General features: G+C 35.6%; 1 protein-coding gene and 1 long non-coding RNA gene across 7 annotated transcripts in view; one reads left to right on the plus strand and one right to left on the minus strand.

The window, feature by feature from the left end:
- Positions 1 to 20,556, plus strand: part of ANKRD62 (ankyrin repeat domain 62) — a 101,658-nt gene that overhangs the window by 12,217 nt on the left and 68,885 nt on the right. For all 6 annotated transcript variants that reach the window (XR_004179997.1, XR_004179998.1, XR_004179999.1 and 3 more), the window contains exons 7-10: positions 695 to 765; positions 4,998 to 5,167; positions 12,822 to 12,855; positions 13,123 to 13,264. Coding sequence is in view for 2 of the 6 variants with exons in the window: in XM_031658676.1 (XP_031514536.1) it covers positions 695 to 765; positions 4,998 to 5,167; positions 12,822 to 12,855; positions 13,123 to 13,264 (417 nt within the window). In the remaining 4 variants the exon portion in view is untranslated. The remainder of the gene's footprint in view (positions 1 to 694; positions 766 to 4,997; positions 5,168 to 12,821; positions 12,856 to 13,122; positions 13,265 to 20,556) is intronic.
- LOC110741769 overlaps positions 1 to 20,556 on the minus strand; it is a 91,845-nt gene that overhangs the window by 6,631 nt on the left and 64,658 nt on the right. The window contains exons 2-3 of the long non-coding RNA XR_004180001.1: positions 4,541 to 4,680; positions 2,651 to 2,756 (exon numbers count right to left, since the gene is read on the minus strand). This is a non-coding gene — a long non-coding RNA (uncharacterized LOC110741769). The remainder of the gene's footprint in view (positions 1 to 2,650; positions 2,757 to 4,540; positions 4,681 to 20,556) is intronic.

The raw sequence follows: 20,556 nt of genomic DNA on the forward strand, positions 1-20,556 counted from the left end.
GATCTTTTTTTTTCTTGTCATTGGAGTATGTGCACTTTTGTAATTTAGTTATAGTCTGTTGAAATATAACATCGCTTTTGACACCTTAACTGCGTGTCTTATGAAATTTACATTATATACAAGTTTTATCTAGGGAAAGATAGAATCAGGGAAGACATCACATAGGTGTGTTAGTCTTATAAGATGAATAGAAATTTGTCAGAATAGTAGAGGAAAACATTTCAGTTATAAAGAACGGAGTGTACACTGATGAAGGGGTAAAGAGAAAGTCATATTGGAAATTATTAGTACTAAATAACAGGCTTAGTGTATTGTTACAAAGGTACTATTATAAAGTAAAGGAAAATATACAGTATTACTTTATCTGTTTCTTTTGGATTTTTAATTTTTTTGTTTCTGGTGGTTTTGTTCACTGATGATGGGTGAATAAAATTGTGAGTGAATCTATGAGATGAATGTATGGCTTGACTCTGGTGACATCTAGTGTCTTGCCACGTGGTTTGTTGAAGTTTTGGAGAATTTTTTAAAGAAGTATTTTTTAAAGAAGCAGATACTCCACTAGAGATTAAGCTTTATTTAAACTCTCATTTTATAAAAGAAAAATATGTTTTTTATTCATGTTTATAAAGACTATAACTTTTATCTAACTGTTCTAAGTAATTCATTTTAATGAAATATATGGATTTTTGAGCAGAACAAGACTTAAAATTGATATCAGAGGGAGAGCAAGACAGGCTTCAAGGATGTGAAAATAACCAGCCACAGGTTTGTAAAAATTTAATTTCAAATTTCTGGTTTTCTTTGCTTTGGTAACATAACATAGTTCAAATGAAATTACCTTTGGACTTGCCTTTTAGAATCAGTTTATTATAATTTAATATTTAATTTTAAAACACTTTTAATTGGTTATAAAACTGAAAATATTTTCAGAATCTGTAGTGATTTATAGCTAATCTTTTCTCTTGAAAATGAAGCCAAAAGTTCCTAAGTATTGTTTGCTGTTCATTTTTATAACATCCTAATATAATAAGGTAATATCAAATAATGAATTATAATTTTAAGCAGTCAAAATTATGAACAATTTAACAGTGATGGCTGCTGACTTGGGTTCATGTTAAAGGAGTAATCATTGCTAATGGTTCAAAATTTGCAACTTTATGTATTACTGGTCACTAATACTATGATTAAAAATGTATTCTCCATTGTAAATTTTAATTGACTTTAGTATCTGTGTTCAGGGAGAGAATGGGGTCATAAAGTCAACCCCACTGCCTGTCACGAGAACCGGACTTGCAGAATGGGAGCTTTGGTGTGAGGGTACAAACAGTAACTTTCTAACTTATTTCTGTATAGGAAGTCTGTAACTATTGTTAAAATTTTTTTAAATCACTGTCATTAGTGGACTTTAGAATATATTGAAACTTGACTTAAGACTATAGTCTATATAGAATCCTACATAACACTATCATATTACGGTTTATAGTTTGAATTAAATTTTATGAATTTGGCTTTGTTTCTGATTAGTGTTGATTTTGATTTCTGTTAAAAGTTTGCCTACTCATCAGTTAGTAATCTTTGGAAAAAAAGCACTCAGGTGTGCACTGTTTGTTGAGTGTCACTATTTCAGATACACTGAGATAAAATTTTCTTAAGATGCCTTTGTAATAGTGCAAATCACCTTTTAATTCATTTTTGGTAAATTAAACACATAACGAATTAATCTTAGTCCAAACAAACAGTTACAAAGTTAAGATTGATGGTTGATATTTTTCCCCTATTTTAGGCTAATGTAAATTAGTTTTAACTGAACTAATTACAGTCCAGTGATTGGGAGTAGATAAACATAGAATAAGCAGTTTAACAGTTAAAGTTTTATTATTTTTTAATTTTATTTTTCCATACTTGATTATTTAATGACAAAGTTATCTTTAAAACATGCACCCTGACAAAAAAGACATCTGACAAACAAAACTAGCAAATTAATCTTCCACTTTTGCATTTGCAAAAATGTCTCAACAAACAGAAGTGAACAAGTACTGTAATAGAGAGCATACATCTCTATCTGCAGGACTCCTTTATGTGCAAAAATAGGAGAAAATGTGGATCAAACAAGGCAAATGAGGGTGGAAAAAACTTTAAAACTCATCACAATTAAGTTAAAGCAGAGATTGAGTAAAATTTGTGAAGAATCCAAAACTTTGGATTGTTCAGAGGAAGAGCCACTACAGGAAGAAAGAAATGTAAAGAACATACCCTCTAATTTGAAAAATAATATACGTGATGGTCAGGAAGGAATAGTATTCCAGATATTTTCTGAACAAAAATAGTTCAGTCTCATAAATGTCTTTCCATTTCATTTCTATGCTGGGTCCCTGGAATATGCTTGCCAGTCACCTTCTGATTTTTATTTTAAAAATGAAAATAAATAACAAACCAGACACTGTACATGTTTTTAACACAGAACAATAGAATTTTTATAATGACACAGAAAATACAAAAGCAAGGAACCCAGAAGTAGTTATCATTGAAATAAAAGAAGACCAAGAGTGTTATAGGCACATGATGAAAACAACACTAATTGCAAATTGGACATCAGAAATGTGGTGCCTCAGTGTAGTGATCCAAAAAGCCTTTTAGATTTGTGACTTACCTCCTCCAGAGAAATGAAGCATGTGAGTAAACAAAACAGCATGGTGTTTCTATTGTTACAGAAACTTGTTCCAGAAACCATTATATCATAATTGCAGTGCAAGTAACTGTAAAAGAATAGAACTGGATTAGAAAATGTGCATTCCTCTCCACCACATAGTGACAGAACATCAAAAGTACGCTGAGAAAAATAGTTACAGCACAGTATACAAAGACTGAAGAATGAAGTAGGCATATTAAAACTAGAGTTCCCGACTTCGAAGAAAGAAAAAGTTCAACTTGAGAAAGACTTAGAGGGCCACTTGCTGCTACGTGGTTTTTTCTCTTGATCAATTATTTGGTGCATTCTGCTTTTTTACTTATGAAAAGCTCATGTGTAAATTGGGGCTACTAAATACATAATTTTCTGTGGAAATAGATTATTTTTCTATCTAAATGATAGAAGTTCAGGAGAACATTCTATAGTCTTTGTTTCTTAATCAACCCAAGTCTATCTATCAGTTTTTTAAGTGGCATTGGGACTGGGAAACTAATCTATCCATGCACCATGGATATGGATACTTCTGAAGTAGAGTAAGCATATAGGAAATTGCTTAAAGAATGTAATAAGCTCTAGGACCTAATTTTTCCCTATAGTCTTGAGGATGAATTGCACTTACTTAAAAAAGTGGGAAATCAGTGGGGAGGAAGCGCAATGACTGAGAAATGATATAAAAATCTACCTATCCATGAGAGTTGGAACAAATATTCATAGTCAAAGGTGTATGTTGTATGTTGTGCTTTCAGGTGTGCAAGTTTATTCATTTAACTTAATATGTTGGGGCTTATAATTTCACCATGAACTCCTTAAATATGTTTGAAAACAAATATATATAGATACCTCCATCTGTTTTTCTTTTTTCTCTTTTTTTTTTTTTTTTTTTTTTTTTTTTGAGACGGAGTCTCGCTCTGGCGCCCAGGCTGGAGTGCAGTGGCCGGATCTCAGCTCACTGCAAGCTCCGCCTCCCGGGCTCCCGCCATTCTCCTGCCTCAGCCTCCCCAGTAGCTGGGACTACAGGCGCCCGTCACCACACTCGGCTAATTTTTTGTATTTTTAGTAGAGACAGGGTTTCACTGTGTTAGCGAGGATGGTCTCAATCTCCTGACCTTGTGACCTGCCCACCTCGGCCTCCCAAAGTGCTGGGATTACAGGTGTAAGCCACCACACCTGGCCACCTCCCTCCATCTATTTTTCTAATCACCACTTTTACATGTTTCTGTCGAATCAGATCTTAATGTGATTTTGTTTAATAGAGTATGATAAATTTTAGCATGATAACTTTATCATATAAATATCATAGATTCTCAGCCAAGAATTTAGTTTTTGACTCCAAAGTAGAAACCTGGTTTCTGTACATCAAGTTTTAAAGATAGACAAAAATCTGGTGATACCCACCTTTAAAAGTAAAAGTAGATGAGGTCTCTCAGCCCCTGGTGAAGCATTAAGTTACTTTCCCAGAGTGATACTTTTAATTCTTCTGATAAATTTGATGAATTTATCAGATAATTTATCTGACTCGGTATTATGAAATAGCATTATGGTTTTTGAGCCCCAAAATGCTAGGAAATGCCACTTTAGGAGCTTTGGATGAGTCATTTAATCTTTTTTGATAACAGGGCTAAAGTAGATAATTACACTGTCTGTTCTCCAGCTATAAAATCTCATGGTTACTGAATGTGAAATTTGGAAAGCATCTCATTTTCCAGAACTCTACTAGCATCTCAGCAGTTTCACTCTGCTTCTTCTGTGGTTTCGAATTTTGGTTCCTGCATTTCAGCAGGCACCTTCACATTTTTGAAGTCTAGGATCCGAATGAATAAAGAAAGATAAAAGACAGTGGGGAAAGCTTACCCAGAGAGGGAAAAGCTTCCTTTCTGTTCCTGAAGCCCCACAATGTCACATTCTCTAAATCTGGCCATTCAGTGTAAACTCCAGGAGGTGAAAATAGAAGAGGACAGATTTCATGCCTTTCTCCTTTTGTTTCTCTCTTTCTGCTGGTCACAAAATGGTGAAAATTTATATTAGCAAAGAGTGGATGGGAATAAAAGCACAAATTTGGAATGGACCCTTTTTGAAAGTTTGGAAAATTTTGTTGTATTCACTCAAACAGAAATGAATTAGACTTTATATGAATTTCAATGGAAAAATTATAACTTATGCTAATAATTATATAATGATAAAATGGAAGTCCAAAGTATTTTAATGACTATTATCATGACAGACTGAGTCAAGCGACAAAATGAATGAACAGTTTATTCTATTGGATGAAATAATGACATTTATTCTCAGTGTCACACTTTCATTGAAGGTTGCAGAAAAAATGAGAAAGTGCAGAAATAAGAAAATGGAAGTGTCAAGATACCTACATGCTGATGACAGTGACAATGATGATGATGATGATGAATTAATTCAAGAAAGAAGGGGCAGGAAATCTGATGATCATCAATTTCCCAGGCAGAAGAGGGAAGAGTACAATAGGTAAGCCTATAGCACTATTTGATAGTACATTATTATTATTGTTATTGTACTATCAAATGAATTCTAATTTCAAATAATATGCATGATTAATGAATTTTATACTTTCACCGGGAATATTCTGTCTTACGTGGTAATCAGAAAAATGCAAATTAACAGGCAATTAGATACAGTTTTTCCAAGCATATTGGTGTTTTATTAAAACATAACTAGTGTGGGCAAATGTGAAAAAAGTTCTCTTGTACACTTATTTGGTAAATATGTAATTTAATAAATTTGGTAAATATGTAATTTAATGAGTAATTTAATAGCATGTATCAAAATTTCAAATATGTCATTCCTTTAATGTGTCAGCTTTACTTCTGAGACTGGATCCTGCAGGAAATACAACTTTACACATACACACAAGTTATGGACATTTATTACATGTTATATATAACATACAATCAGCCAACATATATGTTCTGATATATGTATCTGTGTATGTGTGTATGTTTCCCTACTGTATGTTACATATATACGTTGGCCTATTGTATGTTTTGTATATATATGTTGGCTACATGCATATAGATATACATACATGCACACATATATGTCTTATGTATTTCTATGTGTATGTTTGTAACATGTTTATGAAACATCTTAAGTATAACAAAAGTATGTTAAGGATATTAATATATATTACATATACATTGAAGAATTTTCATTATAGCATTGTCATATCAAAAAGCTGGAGATAGTCTAAAATCCCATTAATGAGGAAATAGGTAAATTGTCATACCCATTAAATAATGTAGTTTGAAACTCTCTTTTTAAAATGAGGTTGGAGCTATAGTATACTGATTATTTCATCAGTAAAATATATTTAAAACATTTAGTTTGATAACACATCTTAAATACATTTTGTTAGAATATAATATTGTAATTTCTTTTTTTTAAGATGGAGAATCGCTCTGTCGCCCCGGCTGGAGTGCAGTGGTGTGATCTCGGCTCACTACAAGCTCCACATCCCAGGTTCATGCCATTCTCCTGCCTCAGCCTCCCAAGTAGCTGGGACTACAGGCACCCGCCACCATGCCCGGCTAATTTTTTGTATTTTTAGTAGAGATGGGGCTTCACCATGTTAGCCAGGATGGTCTCGATCTCCTGACCTTGTGATCTGCCAGCCTCAGCCTTCCGAAGTGCTGGGATTACAGGCATGAGCCACCGTGCCTGGCCTGTAATTTCTTAATACTTATAATATCTATTGAGTTGCAAAAGGAAACTACATGCTACCTTGGCACTTCACGTTACCAACAAAATTGCTAGTTACGACATTTGCTTTTTTTTGTTCTCAATGCATGAGTGCTCAAATATTGAATTCTCAGAATAATCTGAATATTCCCAAGGGATTGCACATGGGGATCTGTATTCCATGTAAATATTCAGCGTATTGGTAAAACTTGTTAAACTATATCAAAGGATCTTTGATCTGCCGAGTCAGGAGTTGACCAGTTTTTTCCTGTAAAGAGCCAGATAGTAACTATTTTAGGCTTTCTGGACCAGAAGGTTTCTGACATCTTTCACAGACAATGAATGAATAGGTGGCACTGGGTTCCAAGAAAACTTTACTTACAAAAACAGGCAGTGGGCTGAATTTGGCCCCCAAGTACTGATTTGCTGACTCCTGTGCCAAACCAGGGTGCTGCTAATGCAGTGAACCTCCTGTTTAGGGGCACTCTGAATGCCTGCCATTATCCTTTTAAAAGACATTTCAGCATGCACGGCATCATATTTTACCACAGTGACTTCCTATGATATAATTTACAAAAATTCAGTTGACAAAACAAGATTATTTGAATTTTCATCTTTTTTCATCTCATAGAATTTAATATTTTAGTATGACAAACCATTTTGTATATTTGATGAGTATAAAATATCTCAGAGTTGGGTGATTTTTCTCAGGTAGGAAATACTGCCCTTTAGTCTTTCTGTGGTCTTTATTTATAAGCATGAGCCAAAATGATAACCAGCTTTATAATACAGAAATGTTCAAGGGGTTTTTAGTTCTATAATTTTATGATGTTATTTATTACCTTTGTCTGGCTTTTAAAATGCCATATATATATAATTTTTAAAAACTATTAAGGTGTTAAAACACACCATGTAATTAATCCTTAATCATTATGAAAGGATTGAAAAATACAGTTTAACAAGAAGAAAATTAGATCATGCATGATAATGCCACGTGGGCATGATGTCCTTAAAATTAAACTGCTTGTACTCATGGCCTCAAGTTTCCTTTCCATTCACTCTTGAACTCACTGCCATAATTTTCACTCTCACCACTCTCCAGAATTGTTATTCTCAATGTTGTCACTGAGTTTTCACTGTAACGCATCTAGATATAATTTTTTAGATCTCGTTTTATGTAACCTATCAACAATACTTTCACTTTCTTCACTGGCTCTCAGAATCTCACTCTCTGGCCTAGATTTTCCTCCTGACTTTCTAGTCCATCCATGTTAGCCTGTTTTGGTTACATCTCCTCGTCTTCTACCTTTCACAGATTAAAGTGACCCAGGGCTCAGTTCTTGAGGTTTTTTCTTCTGACTTTCACCAGCTTGTATATGCTAATGATTTTCAAATGTATATCTCCAGCCCATTTCTCTCCTTAATTTCAGACCTATATATCAGCCTGTCTACTTGACATCTCTCCTTGATTAGCTATTGGATATGTCAAATTTATCAGATCCAAAATCTGGTTACTGATGTTCTTCCTCCTGCCTGCCCCTTATGTAGTCTTGTTGTTCCATTAATAATGAGTCTTGCAAATGCTCTGCCAAAAACCCTGGTGTCCTCCTTGACTCACACATTCTCTCTCTGTCTCCCTCCCCCGACCCCCATCTCTGACACTCCACAGCCAAGATGTTGGCAGATCTCATCAGGTCTAACTTCACAATATATCCAGAAGCCAGTCACATCTTTCATGTCCAAGCCACTCCACTGTCATCTGATTGGCCATCTAGAGTAGTGTCATAGACTGCTAATAGGTCTTTCTGTTTCTCCATGTTTAATCCTCTTTTCGTCAATTCTTTACCCAGTGAACCTATTAAAACATGTCACATTATGTCACTCTTTTGGTTAAAAACTTCTAATTGCCTCCCATTTCACTCAAAATATATGCCAGATTTTCTCCTAATACTCCAAAGGAACCACAGGATCTGACTTCCTATTTTCCTGACTTACGCTTCTGCCTTTCTACTCTTTCCACTCTGCTGCAGCCACACGGAACTTCTTTCTATTTTGTGAACACACTCTGCATCCCTCTGTACTGGGCGGTTGACTCTGTATGGAGTTAGATATCCTCCTTGCTTACTCCTTCCATTTCTTCAGTTCTTTCCTTAAAAGCCACTCTCTCAGCAAGGTCTTATCTAGTCATCCTAATATTTTCGCCACCTTGCCCCCCCTGCACATAAACACTCCTTTTTCCTGCTTGAGTTGTTCCTCTCTAACATACTATATATTTTGCTTCTGCTGTTAGTTGTTTTGTTTACTTGGCGCTCATGAGTAGGATTTTGTCATCGCTGTGTTTTTCATTGCCTAGGAAGGGACCTAGCATATAGTAAGTAGCAACTCAATAAATGTTTACTGAATGAGTGAATAGAGTTTATCCTGGTGTATGGTTTTAAACATTAATACTCACTTAAAATACAGTTTGACATGGGTTCATTCTGACAATTTTACCTGGCAATTATATGCCCTTTTTGGATTCTTAGGGCTCTTTTTAATGAGCTATACTCTCTGTATAAATGGTTTTCTAATTCGGGAGCAAACCCCAATATTGTGGTCACTCAGCTTTTCTTATTAGAAATAGATACTATGCTAAAAGTTTCTAATAAAATCATTCTATTTTCAAACAAAATTCTATCTAATCAGAATAATGCTAATTTGAACAATATATAAAGACATACGGGTATTTTAAAAGTGTTTTCTCCCTTTAAGGTAATTTCACAGTTTCTTTCAGGTTGTATGTAGCTCGTGGTATTTTGAAAACTTAATTCAGTGAAACATATTAAAAACTATGGCACAAATCCAAGTATGACCCCATGTCTAAGAGTCATTGCTTGCAGGCAGTGAGCTCCAGCCTTTTAGCGTAGCATTCAAGTTTATTGTAGCATTCTTCCCTCAGTGTTTACTTTCATGTGTTTTACACTTTACCTTTCAAGTTCCCAGGAAACAACTGGATGCCACGTGCCTAATCCCTGTGCTCACATTCTATTCTCTATGTAGAATGGTTTTTTCCTACTGTTTCTGGTTTTGTTTTGGTGTTTGTTTGTTTGTTTGTTTGTTTGTTTTGGCCTGGTGAGCTCCTCTTGTCTTTTGCCTCTTCCATAAAGTCTTCCTCATGCTCAGATATAATTTTTTTCTAGATCAACTCTTACATATTGCGTTGTGTCATAATTACCTGTTACCTGTTTTGCTTTTTTTTCTGAAACAAAGTCTAGTTGTGTTGCCCAAGCTGGAGTGCAGTGGCACTATCTCAGCTCACTGCAACCTCCACCTTTCAAGTTCAAGTGATTCTCATGCCTCAGCTTCCAAAGGATTATAAGCGTGCACAACCACGCCAGCTAGTTTTTGTATTTTTAATAGAATCAGGGTTTTTCCGTGTTTGCCAGGCTTGCCTCAAGTGATCCACCTGCCTTGGTCACCCAAAGTGCTAGGATTACAGGTGTGAGCCATCACACCTGGCCTGGTTACCTGTTTTTGTTTTGTTTGTTTTGTTTTGTTTTTGAGATGGGGTCTTGCTCTGTCACCTAGACTGGAGTGCAATGGTGCAATCTTGGCTCAGTGCAACCTCTGATTCAAGCAATTCTCCTGGCTCAGCCTCCTAAGTAGCTGGGATTACAGGCACCCGCCACCACGCCTGGCTAATTTTTTTTTTTTTATTTTTAGTAGAGTCAAGGTTTCACCATCTTGGCCAGGCTACTCTTGAACTCCTGAGCTCATGATCCACCCACCTTGGCTTCCCAAAATGCTGGGATTAGAGGCATGAGCCACTGCGCTCGGCTGATTACCTTTTTTTATTTAAAGCTGGGAATATACATTTCTTTGGATATGTTGGTAGTTCAAATTGGTTTTTGAATTAGTAAATAAATTGAGATGGAGAAGAGTATGAATTTCACAATAATTTTTTTATTCTTTGTAAGTAGAATTATTAGAAAACATTGGCTTTTTAATGGATTTTTTAAAGTAGTGATCATCCCTTGCATGTGAAGGAAGTAAAGAAAAATGAAAATTTTAAAAATACACCTCAAAAGAACCTGTCGTTATACCAGTGTTTGAGAAGGCCAGTGTACTTACTGGTCTTCTACCCAGTCTAGAAGACTGGCAGTCTTCTGTAAAAATAATGATAGCAGTTTTAGTGAAATGGTTAAGGATGAAGGAGGATAAAATCTCTAATTTTCTTATCTCCCTGTGAAGGAATATTAGCAGTGATTACTTTATCTAGAAATAAACTAGTGTAGACAGCCTAATCTAGAGAATAGTCAACTGTATCAATGCTGCTGGAAGACTGATTAAGATGATGATTAGTGCCCTTGTCAAGGAGGAGTTTCAGCTGGTTGCCATGGAACCCTGACTGTAGTGCTAAACACAGACAACTCCTGAGAGAACTTTGACTGCAAAAGGAAGTAGAGAAATGGGTGACAAGTAAAGAAGAAGAATGTGAGATTCAAGAGACTTTTGTTTCATTTTCAATTTTAAAATGGAAACTGTTAGAGTATTTTTGTTTGTTGTTTGGAATAATCCAGTAGAGAAGAAATGTGTTTTTGCAATTTAGTTTTGTTTGCATGTGTGAGCTTTGGAAAGTTTGATCCATTCTTTTTTAAATATTTATATTAAATCAACTCTTACAATTTCTATTCACGTATCATTTTATTGGAAGAGGTTTTTCTTTAAGAATTGGTTCAGGAATGGAATATTTTAATATAATGGTACGTGAAAATGTTGACCTAAAAGTTAAACTCACATGCATATGTTTTTAGAATCTGTAATAATAAACATACAAACACTTGAGTCATATTGAATAGAATTTAAACATTCCTTGATGATTTATGTATCACAGTACCTTTGAAAGTAGCATCACGAACAGCTGTGCTTTAGCAAGGTATTCTGAAATAATAGGCGTGTCATCTTTATGGTTTTTCAGATTGTGGGGAGGGGGAGGCTTTCTAATGAGTAATAGAAAAGCAAACTCCTGAAAAAATTCATTGCAGACTGTTACTTTTGGACTGTATAGTTCAAAGGTAAAAATATTTATATATTTCCCTGGACCAATCAACAGGCTCTTTGACATGTGTTGTACACTCAGTAAGTGCTGGTCGAATACATGAATAGTTGAAAGGATGAATGAATGTTTTTTGGTGAATTTCTTTAGAGAAACCAAGTTTTCAGATTACTAAAAGCAGGTTTCCAAAACTGCATAGGTATAAAATCTTACTTTAAAAAATTGCAAGATTCAGAGATTATTTGTAGTCATAGATAATAAGAATTCATCTGCTTTTATATTACTTGTGAACAGTTGAAAATAAATATTACTTTTATAGCATATTATAGAGTATCCTGAAACACATATTTTGGAGCCAGAGTTCTTGGGTTTGAATGCTTAGTCTGCTATTGACCAGTTTTATGGGCCTGGACAAATTATATGGCCTTTCCTTGCCTACTTTCTTCCTGTATTAAATGCCTAGTAAGTTACCTACTACACAGAATTGTTGGGAGGATTCAAGACACTTAAACACTTGTACAGTGTTTAGAATAGTACACAGTACCTGCACAGTATGTCCTGAAAAGCTCACCAATGTCATCATTTAAATAAGGGTTTCTGTTACATAATTAATATTTATCACATAAGTCTTACTACCAATTAAAGCTTGTTTGTATATAAAAGGGCAACAAGGCCTGGTGCAGTGGCTCACGCCTGTAATCCTAGCACTTCGGGAGGCTGAGGCAGGTGGATCACCTTAGGTCAGGAGTTCAAGACCAGCCAGGCCAACGTGGTAAGACCAGCCAGGCCAACATGGTGAAACCCCGTCTCTACTAAAAATACAAACAATAAATAAATACATAAGCTGGGCGTGGTGGCAGGTGCCTGTAATTCCAGCTACTCAGGAGGCTGAGGTAGGAGAATCACTAGAACCCTGGGGGTGGAGGTTGCAGTTAGCCGAGATCACGCCATTGTACACTGGCCTGGGTGACAGAGTGAGACTCTGTTTTAAAAAATAAAACAAAACAAACAAACAAACAAAAAACGGAGGGAGGGGCAACAAGAGAAAAAACTAGTGTGTTATATATATTTTTTCTATGAAGTAATACAAGTAACATGTTTCTTCTTTTTCTTTGGCTGTCAGAAAACTTGATCTAAACTTAATTGTTTTATATTAGTAGTAATATATTTTATTTGTCCTATAATATACCCTTTCCATTTATAGTTTTATCCCCTTGTAGAAAATAATTGTATTTTATATCACCTGTGAAAAATTTCCTGTAAACTTTATGAATAGGAGAGAGAAATTACAAATACAGAGGTTTTATTTAAGAAATAGTTATAGATATTCTTTGTATTTTACATATTTACTATTTGCCTGATTGGAATTTTTTTTTTTTTTTTTTTTAGGCTTGCAAGGAAAACCTCTAATGAAAAGAACAAGGTATTGTAAAAGTATATTGTCAAGAATGTTGTTGAAAATTCCTTATTAAAGTTCACTTAAAAAACAGAAAATCCTTTGTTGTAAAGACATTGGCTTTCAAAAAGCAGCAGCAACCATTCATAAAGGTACCCTTTTAACCAAAGTCAGTTATTTTAAGAAGTACTTTGGTTTTGCTCATAGAAAAAGATGAATAGTTCCCACTGGTGTACATTTAGTATTTGCCATAAATATTTGGTAGACATTTTGAAACAGTGTTATTTATTATAGGTTAAAAGAGATCTATATTCCAAGGATGACCTCAATGACATAATTTGGTCACCTGAAACATCCTCGGAGGATGATGACTTGCCTTATTCCAGTGATAAAAACTTTATGTTATTCATTGAACAACATGGAATGGAGCATAAAGGTAGGACCAGTGCATAAATATAAGGCTTTTTCCCTATCCTATAGTAATGTATGCACACATTGTTTAGCACCGTACCATAGATCACTGATGTGTTATAGGGATGTTCATCTCAGAAATATGCGTTTACCCAGGGTCAGGTTGTCATTATCTCATACCTTGAATACTGTGATAAACTTATAACTCTTTTCCCTACTTCCCCACCTTCCAAAACCATGGTCTATTCTGCAACCATAATTATATACATTTTTAAAATTCACATCTGATCATGTTACCCGATTGCTTAACACCCAGCTGCCACTTGTCATTGCTATAAGGTAAAGATGACAATGCTCTAGCTTTATACTACTTCATTTCATACCCTTGTTTCTCTCTGTGTCACAGCCAGCGCCCAGGTGTTTGCTCCTACAATCCTTAGCTTTAGTGAAATATAGTTGATGTATGTTAAAGTGCACATATGTAAGATGTACAATTTAGTAAGTTTTGACAGGTGTATACACCTGTGAAACTGTCACCATAATCAACACAATTATATTCATCACCCACAAAAGTGTCCTTTGCTGCCTTATGTTCCCTTTTTAGAAAAACTGCTAAATTGTTTTCCAAAAGATGTGTACCATTTTGTATTGTCATCAGCAGAATAGGACGGTTGCAGTTGCTGCATTGTTACACTAAGTACTGCAGTATTTATTTGTAGCCATTCTCATGGATGTGGTTACTGTGCATGATCCTAATGACTAAACATGTTAAACATCTTTCTATGGTTTTATTTGCCATCTGTATATCCTCTTTGGTGAACTATGTTTTCAAATCTTTTTCCATTTACAAAATTAGATTGATGTTTTCTTGCTTGCTGAATTTTAATAGTTCTGGATACTATTACTTTACAAGAATATTTTTTCCAGTTTGTAGGTTGACTTTATTAATAGTGTCTTTTGAAGAGTTTTAAATTTTGAAGAACTTGTTTAGTTACAGAGTTTGCATTTTATGTCGTATCTAAGAAAACTTTGCCTAGCACAAGTAATTTTCTCAAAAATTTTATTCTGTGCATCATTCTAGGGGTCTTATAGTTCTGGGTCTTACATTTAAATGCATGTTTCATTTTGAGTTTATTTTTGTACATAGAATGAGGTATAGATTCAAGTTAACTTTTTGGATCTGAACAGCCAGTTGTTTGAGCACTATATGTGGAGATGGCTATCCTTTCTCTACCACATTGCCATCCTGCCTTTGTCAGAAATAAACTGGTTGGCTATATGTCATCTATTTGTGGACTTTCTATTGAATTCTATTAATTCAATGCTCCTCAAATTATGGTAGGGTTACTTCCTGATAAATCCACCCTTTCAGTCAAAAGCTAAGTAATACTTCATTAAACCCACTGTAAAATTAATAGGTTAAACCACCTGAAGTTGGGGACTGTGTGTATTTGACTTTCTTTATATAGGTTAAGCATCCCTAATTCAAAATCCCAAATCTGAAATGCTGTAAAATCCACAATGTTTTCATTGTCAACCTGATCTCACAAGTGGAAAGTTCCATAACTGAGCTCATGTGCGCAAACTTTGTTTCATTCAAAAATTATGAAATATTTAAAATTACTTTCAGAGGCCGGGCGTGGTGGCTAATGCCTGTAATCCCAGAACTTTGGGAGGCCAAGGTAGGAGGATCACTTTTGGTCAGGAGTTCAAGATCATCCTGGCCAACATGGCAAAACCCCATCTCTACTAAAAATACAAAAATTAGTTGAGCATGGTGATGCACACTGTATTCCCAGCTATTCAGGTGGCTGAGGCAAGAAATTGCTTCAGCTTGGGAGGCAGAGGTTGCAATGAGCCATGATCTCACCACTGCACTCTGGACTGGGTGACAGAGCAAGACTGTCTCAAAAATTAAAATAATAAAATAAAATAAGATTACCTTCAGGCTTTGTGTATGAGGTGTATATGAAAAATAAGTGTATTTTGTGTTTAGACCTAGGTCCTATGTCCTAGAGATCTCATTATGTATATGCAAATATTCCAAAATCCAAAATCTGCAATACTTCTGGTCCCAAGCATTTTTAATAAGGGATACTCATCCTGTACCAGTGGCACATTGTTTTGATTACTATTGATTTGTAATAATTCTCAAAATCAGTTTTCAGATTTTGTTATTGGTTCTGTTTTGGCTCTACTAGATCCTTTACATTTCCACATCGATTTGTCAATTTAAAAAAAAAGTCTGCTGGCTTGTTGGGATTGATTAGGTTGGGACTGTGTTGTATTTATAGATTATGGAGAATGGACATCTTAACTATAATGAATCTTCCTGCTCCTGAAGAAAGTGTATGTCTCCATTTGTATAGGTCATATTTAATTTTCTCAGTAATATTTTGTAGTTTTTAGTATATAGGTCTTTTTATGTTTTATCAGCTGTTTATTTCAGTTTTTGATATAGTCATAAATGATATTTTTAAAATTTTACTCTATCGCTAATATACAGAAATACAGTCGATTTTTGTATGTTGATTTTGTATAGTCCAATCTTGCTGAACTCACTTATTAGTTCTGGTACATTCTGGGTAGATTTGATCAGATTTTCTACATAGACCAAAGATTGTCAAACCTTTTCTTTCTCAAAGTACCCTCTTATTAAAGACTTGTGGCAAAAGGGGTCTCTGTTGTAGCTGATAGACTCTGCCACTGTAGTATGAGAGCAGCCATAGACAACCTGTACATTAATGAACACAGCTGTGCTCACTGACGAAGACAAGAAGCTGGTCCACAGGTTAGAGTTTACTCAAACCTATTGTGTGGTCATGGTCATGTATAAAGATAGTTTTATTTATTTTTTCAACTGGGATGGCTTTTATTTCTTTTTCTTGCCCGACTGCGCTAGCTAGAGTCTTCAGAACAATGCTGCATAAAAGCAGTAAAAGCAGACATTCCTGTGTTGTTGTTCATCTTCTGGGGAACATACTCAGTTTTTCACCATGATACATGTTAGGTGTCGGTTCATCATAGATGCTCTTTATCTTGCTGAGGAAGGTCCCTGGATTCTTACTTTGCTGAGACTTTTTCATTTTTACAAAATCAGGAATGAGTGTTGAATTGTATCAAATGCCTCTATCTGTTGAGATGATTCTATGGATCTACTGTTTTCCATTGTTAATCTGGCAGATAACAACGATGTTTGAATGTTAAGCCAACCCTGCAGTCCTGGGAAAAAAACCCATTTGTTTATGATGTATTGTCCTTTTATTATACTGTTGGATTCAATTTTCTAAAGAAGTTATGATGAAGTCTTTATTGGTTTATTATAAAGAGTTTATTTATTAGACCAGTTTTATGTTCACAGCGAAATGGAGAGGAAGGTACAGAGACTTTTCAAATACCTTCTACCTGCACACATATGTAGCCTCCCTCCTTATCAGTAACCCTCCCATAGTGGTACAGTTGCTCTAATGGATGAGCCTACATTGGCACATCAGAATCACCTGCAGCCCGTAGTGTGCATTGTACGCTGGTGCTATACATCGTATGGGTTTGGTCTTAAGGTACACTGACACGTATGCGGGTCGTATACATTTTCACCTCCCTAAAAATCCTCAGTACTCTGCCTGTGTATCCTTTCCTGGTGTCCCTCACCCTCTGGCAGCCACTGATCTTTTTACTATATCCGTAGTTTTACATTTTCCAGAAAGTCATATAGTTGGAATCATACAGAAAGTAACATTTTAAGGCTGGACATGGTGGCTCACGCCTGTAATCCCAGCACTTTTGGGAGGCCAAGATGGGTGGATCACCTGAGGTCAGGAGTTCAAGACCAGCCTGGCCAACATGGCGAAACCCTGTCTCTACTAAAAATACAAAAATTAGCCGGGTGTGGTGGCAGGCGCCTGTAATCCCAGCTACTCAGGAGGCTGAAGCAGGAGAATCGCTTGAAGCCGGGAGGCAGAGGTTGCAGTGAGCCAAGCTTATGTCTTTGCACTCCAGCCTGGGAGACAGAGCAAGACTCTGTCTCAAAACAAAACAAAAAAAAAAGTAGCATTTTTAGGTTGGCTTGTTTGACTTGGTAATATGCATGTATGGTAATTTGCATGTATAGTAATTTGTATCTTCTCTTCTTCCTGATCAGCCAGGGTAAATAGACATTTCTTACATTTATCAATCTCCCAAAGTGTTTGGTGTTGCTGATCTTCCTTTTTTTCCTGAAACCAATAGTATAACAAAATACCATAGACTGGGTAGCTTATAAACAGTAGAAAATGATTTCTTACAGTTCTGGAGTCTGCAGAGTCCAAGGTCAAAGTGCTGTCAAATTTGCTGTGGGGTAAGGAACCTTCCTGGATCATAGATGTGTTCTTTTTCTCTGTGTCCTCACATGGCAGAAGGGGTGGAGGGGCTCTCTGGGGTGTGTTGTGTAAGAACACTAATCCCATTCATGAGGGCTTGGCTCTCATGATTTCACTACCTCGAAAAATCCGCCCTTGTGATTAGGTTTCAGCAGATGAACTTTTGGGAACACAAACATTCAGACCACAGCAGATGGTTTTGTTTTTTATCCCTCTGCTTGCTTTGGGTTTAATTCTCTCATTTTATTTTATTTTATTTTATTTTATTTTATTTTATTTTATTTATTTATTTATTTATTTCCATTTTCTTAGGGGAGAAGTCAGGGTTATTGATTTGAGACTCTTATAATATTGATATTTAGTGCTAAAAATGTGTATTTAAGTGCAGTTGTTGCTGCATTCTACAAACCCCGATATTTTTTCATTTTTATTCAGTTCAAAATATTTTCTTTTTTCATAGTCTCTTTGAACCAGGGTTTTTTAGACGTGTGTTTCTTAGTTTTCATGTATTTGAGTATTTCTTAGCATTATTTTTGTTATTGGTTTCTAATATCATTGATTTGTGGTCAGGATATGTACTTTGTATGACTTACATTCTTTTTACTTAATCTTTTTAATGAGATTTATTGTATGGCCTAAAACGTTGTCTGTTTTGGTAAGTGTTCCATAGGTACTTGAAAGGCATGCTGTTTTTTAAGTCTGCTCTATTCTTGCTAATTTTCTGCCTCCTTGTTCTATCACTTCCTAAGTAAAGGGTATTGAAATCTCAGATTACTTAGAAATTGTCTATTTCTTTTTATAGTTCTATCTACTTTGGCCTCATGTATTTTGAATTTCTTATGTTATTAGGGGCATAAACATTTAGGATTATTATATCTTCTTGATTAACTGAAACTTTCATCATTATGACATGACCTTATTTATTGCTGGAAATTGTTTTGCTGTGAAATCTACTTTGATATTAATTGAACCATTTCTTCTCAGTAGTCTTCTGTCAAGTGTTAGCATGTATCTTTTTCTATTCTTGCAGCCCATTTGTCTCTTTACATTTAACATACATTTCTTATAGACAGCATGTAGTTGGGTATTGCTTTCTTATCGAGTCTTGTCAGTCTGCATTTTAATTGAGGCTTGTGGACCAGTTTCATTTATAATGTGATACTCAATGTAGTTAAGTTTGTCTGTCATTGTGCTGTTTGATTGCTGTCAGTCTTGCTGCTATTTGTTCCCCTTCTTTTTCTGCTTTCCTTTAGATTAATCAGCTATTTTCCATGATTTAATTTCGTATTTCTTTTTTGGTTTATTATATATAACTCTTTGTTTGCTATCTCAGTGATTTATTTAGGATTTATAGTATATAATTTTAACCTATCACAGTCTACCTTCAAGTAATGTTATACCACATCATAGATGGTATAAGAAAATGACAATGGTACACTTTATTTATTTATTTATTTTTGTTGTTGTTGTTGAGACGGAGTCTCGCTGTGTCATCCAGGCTGGAGTGCAGTGGCCGGATCTCAGCTCACTGCAAGCTCCGCCTCTCGGGTTTACGCCATTCTCCTGCCTCAGCCTCCTGAGTAGCTGGGACTACAGGCACCCACCACCTCGCCCGGCTACTTTTTTTTGTTTTTGTTTTTGTTTTTTTAGTAGAGACGGGGTTTCACCGTGTTAGCCAGGATGGTCTTGATCTCCTGACCTCGTGATCCGCCCGTCTCAGCCTCCCAAAGTGCTGGGATTACAGGCTTGAGCCACCGTTTTATTTATTTTTTTGTCCCAGACAGTTCCTTCCTGGATCTGTGGAAATATAGATTTTGCCAAGTTTAGAATGTTTTGGGCCAATTATTTTTCAAATTTCTTTTCTGTCTTTGTTGTTTTCTATTTGGAGATTTATATATTAGTTGCTTGAAGGTTTTTCATGGTTCATCACAACAAATTTATGATTGTGATCTGTGTTTATTTTCGATTGTAGTTTTTACCTCTGACATTGTAATTTGCATTTCTACAGGTGTGGTTTGATTTTTTTAAAAATACCTTTCATGCCTCCACTTACTGTCTCGAGCTTTATTTGGGGTACAGTGATTTACTTATAAACAGAATTCTTTTTGTTCTTGCTTCTAGATTCTGGGTAATTTGCCACTCCTGAGGCAAGAGTTTTTGGATTATTTATCATCCTGTGAAGTATGAGTTTTTTGGGCCTGGCTCTTGGGTAATGGACCCTCTTCTGGGCACTTTGTGAACACCAGGCATGGTTTCTCCTAATCTTTTTCTATTGTGTCCCCCCACCACTCGCCACCCCTAGGTCTTGGGAAGTTTCCTAGCACACGTCCATTTTTTTCATTATTCCACTAAATACTTTAGAGGGGACCTCTGCAGATCTCCAGGGTTTGTTTCCTCTGCTGCTTTATCCTCTCCAGTGTTCTGTCCTGTGATTTCTTTCTGCTTTTGTTTTACTAGATTCTTAGCATCACTGCCCCAGCTCAGGGAATCTATGTCAGATTTTCTCGCTTTATCATGGCCTGGGAGCTCTGGCAACAAAAGAAGCTCTATCAACAAAAAGGCCTACATTTGTTTCCTGTCTTTCAGTGATGACCATCTTCATTATCTGAAGTCCACTGTGTTGAAAATCATTGTTTAATATATTTTGTCTGTGTTGGTTGTTTCAGGTAAGGAGGAAAATCAGCACCCGTTGCTCCCTCTTGGCTGGAAGCAGATTGCAGCAGAACTCCAGCACATGCAGCAGACTAGCCAGAGTGCTTTGCTTCCTCCTTTGCTCAGCTGCTTCCTTCTCTTTTTTTATTTCTCAGTGTAGCCTTCTCTTCCTCAGAGAAATATTCCCTGGGCCAAGTATAGGTCAGATTCTCTTACGTGACTGAAAAACTATGTATTCTTATAGTATCTATCTGAATTTGTAATTGTCACGTTTTTTTCTGTGTTCTTTACTACACTTTAAGCTAAA

Source organism: Papio anubis, chromosome 19 (assembly GCF_008728515.1).
Source record: "Papio anubis isolate 15944 chromosome 19, Panubis1.0, whole genome shotgun sequence".
NCBI classification, from domain to species: Eukaryota; Metazoa; Chordata; class Mammalia; order Primates; family Cercopithecidae; genus Papio; species Papio anubis.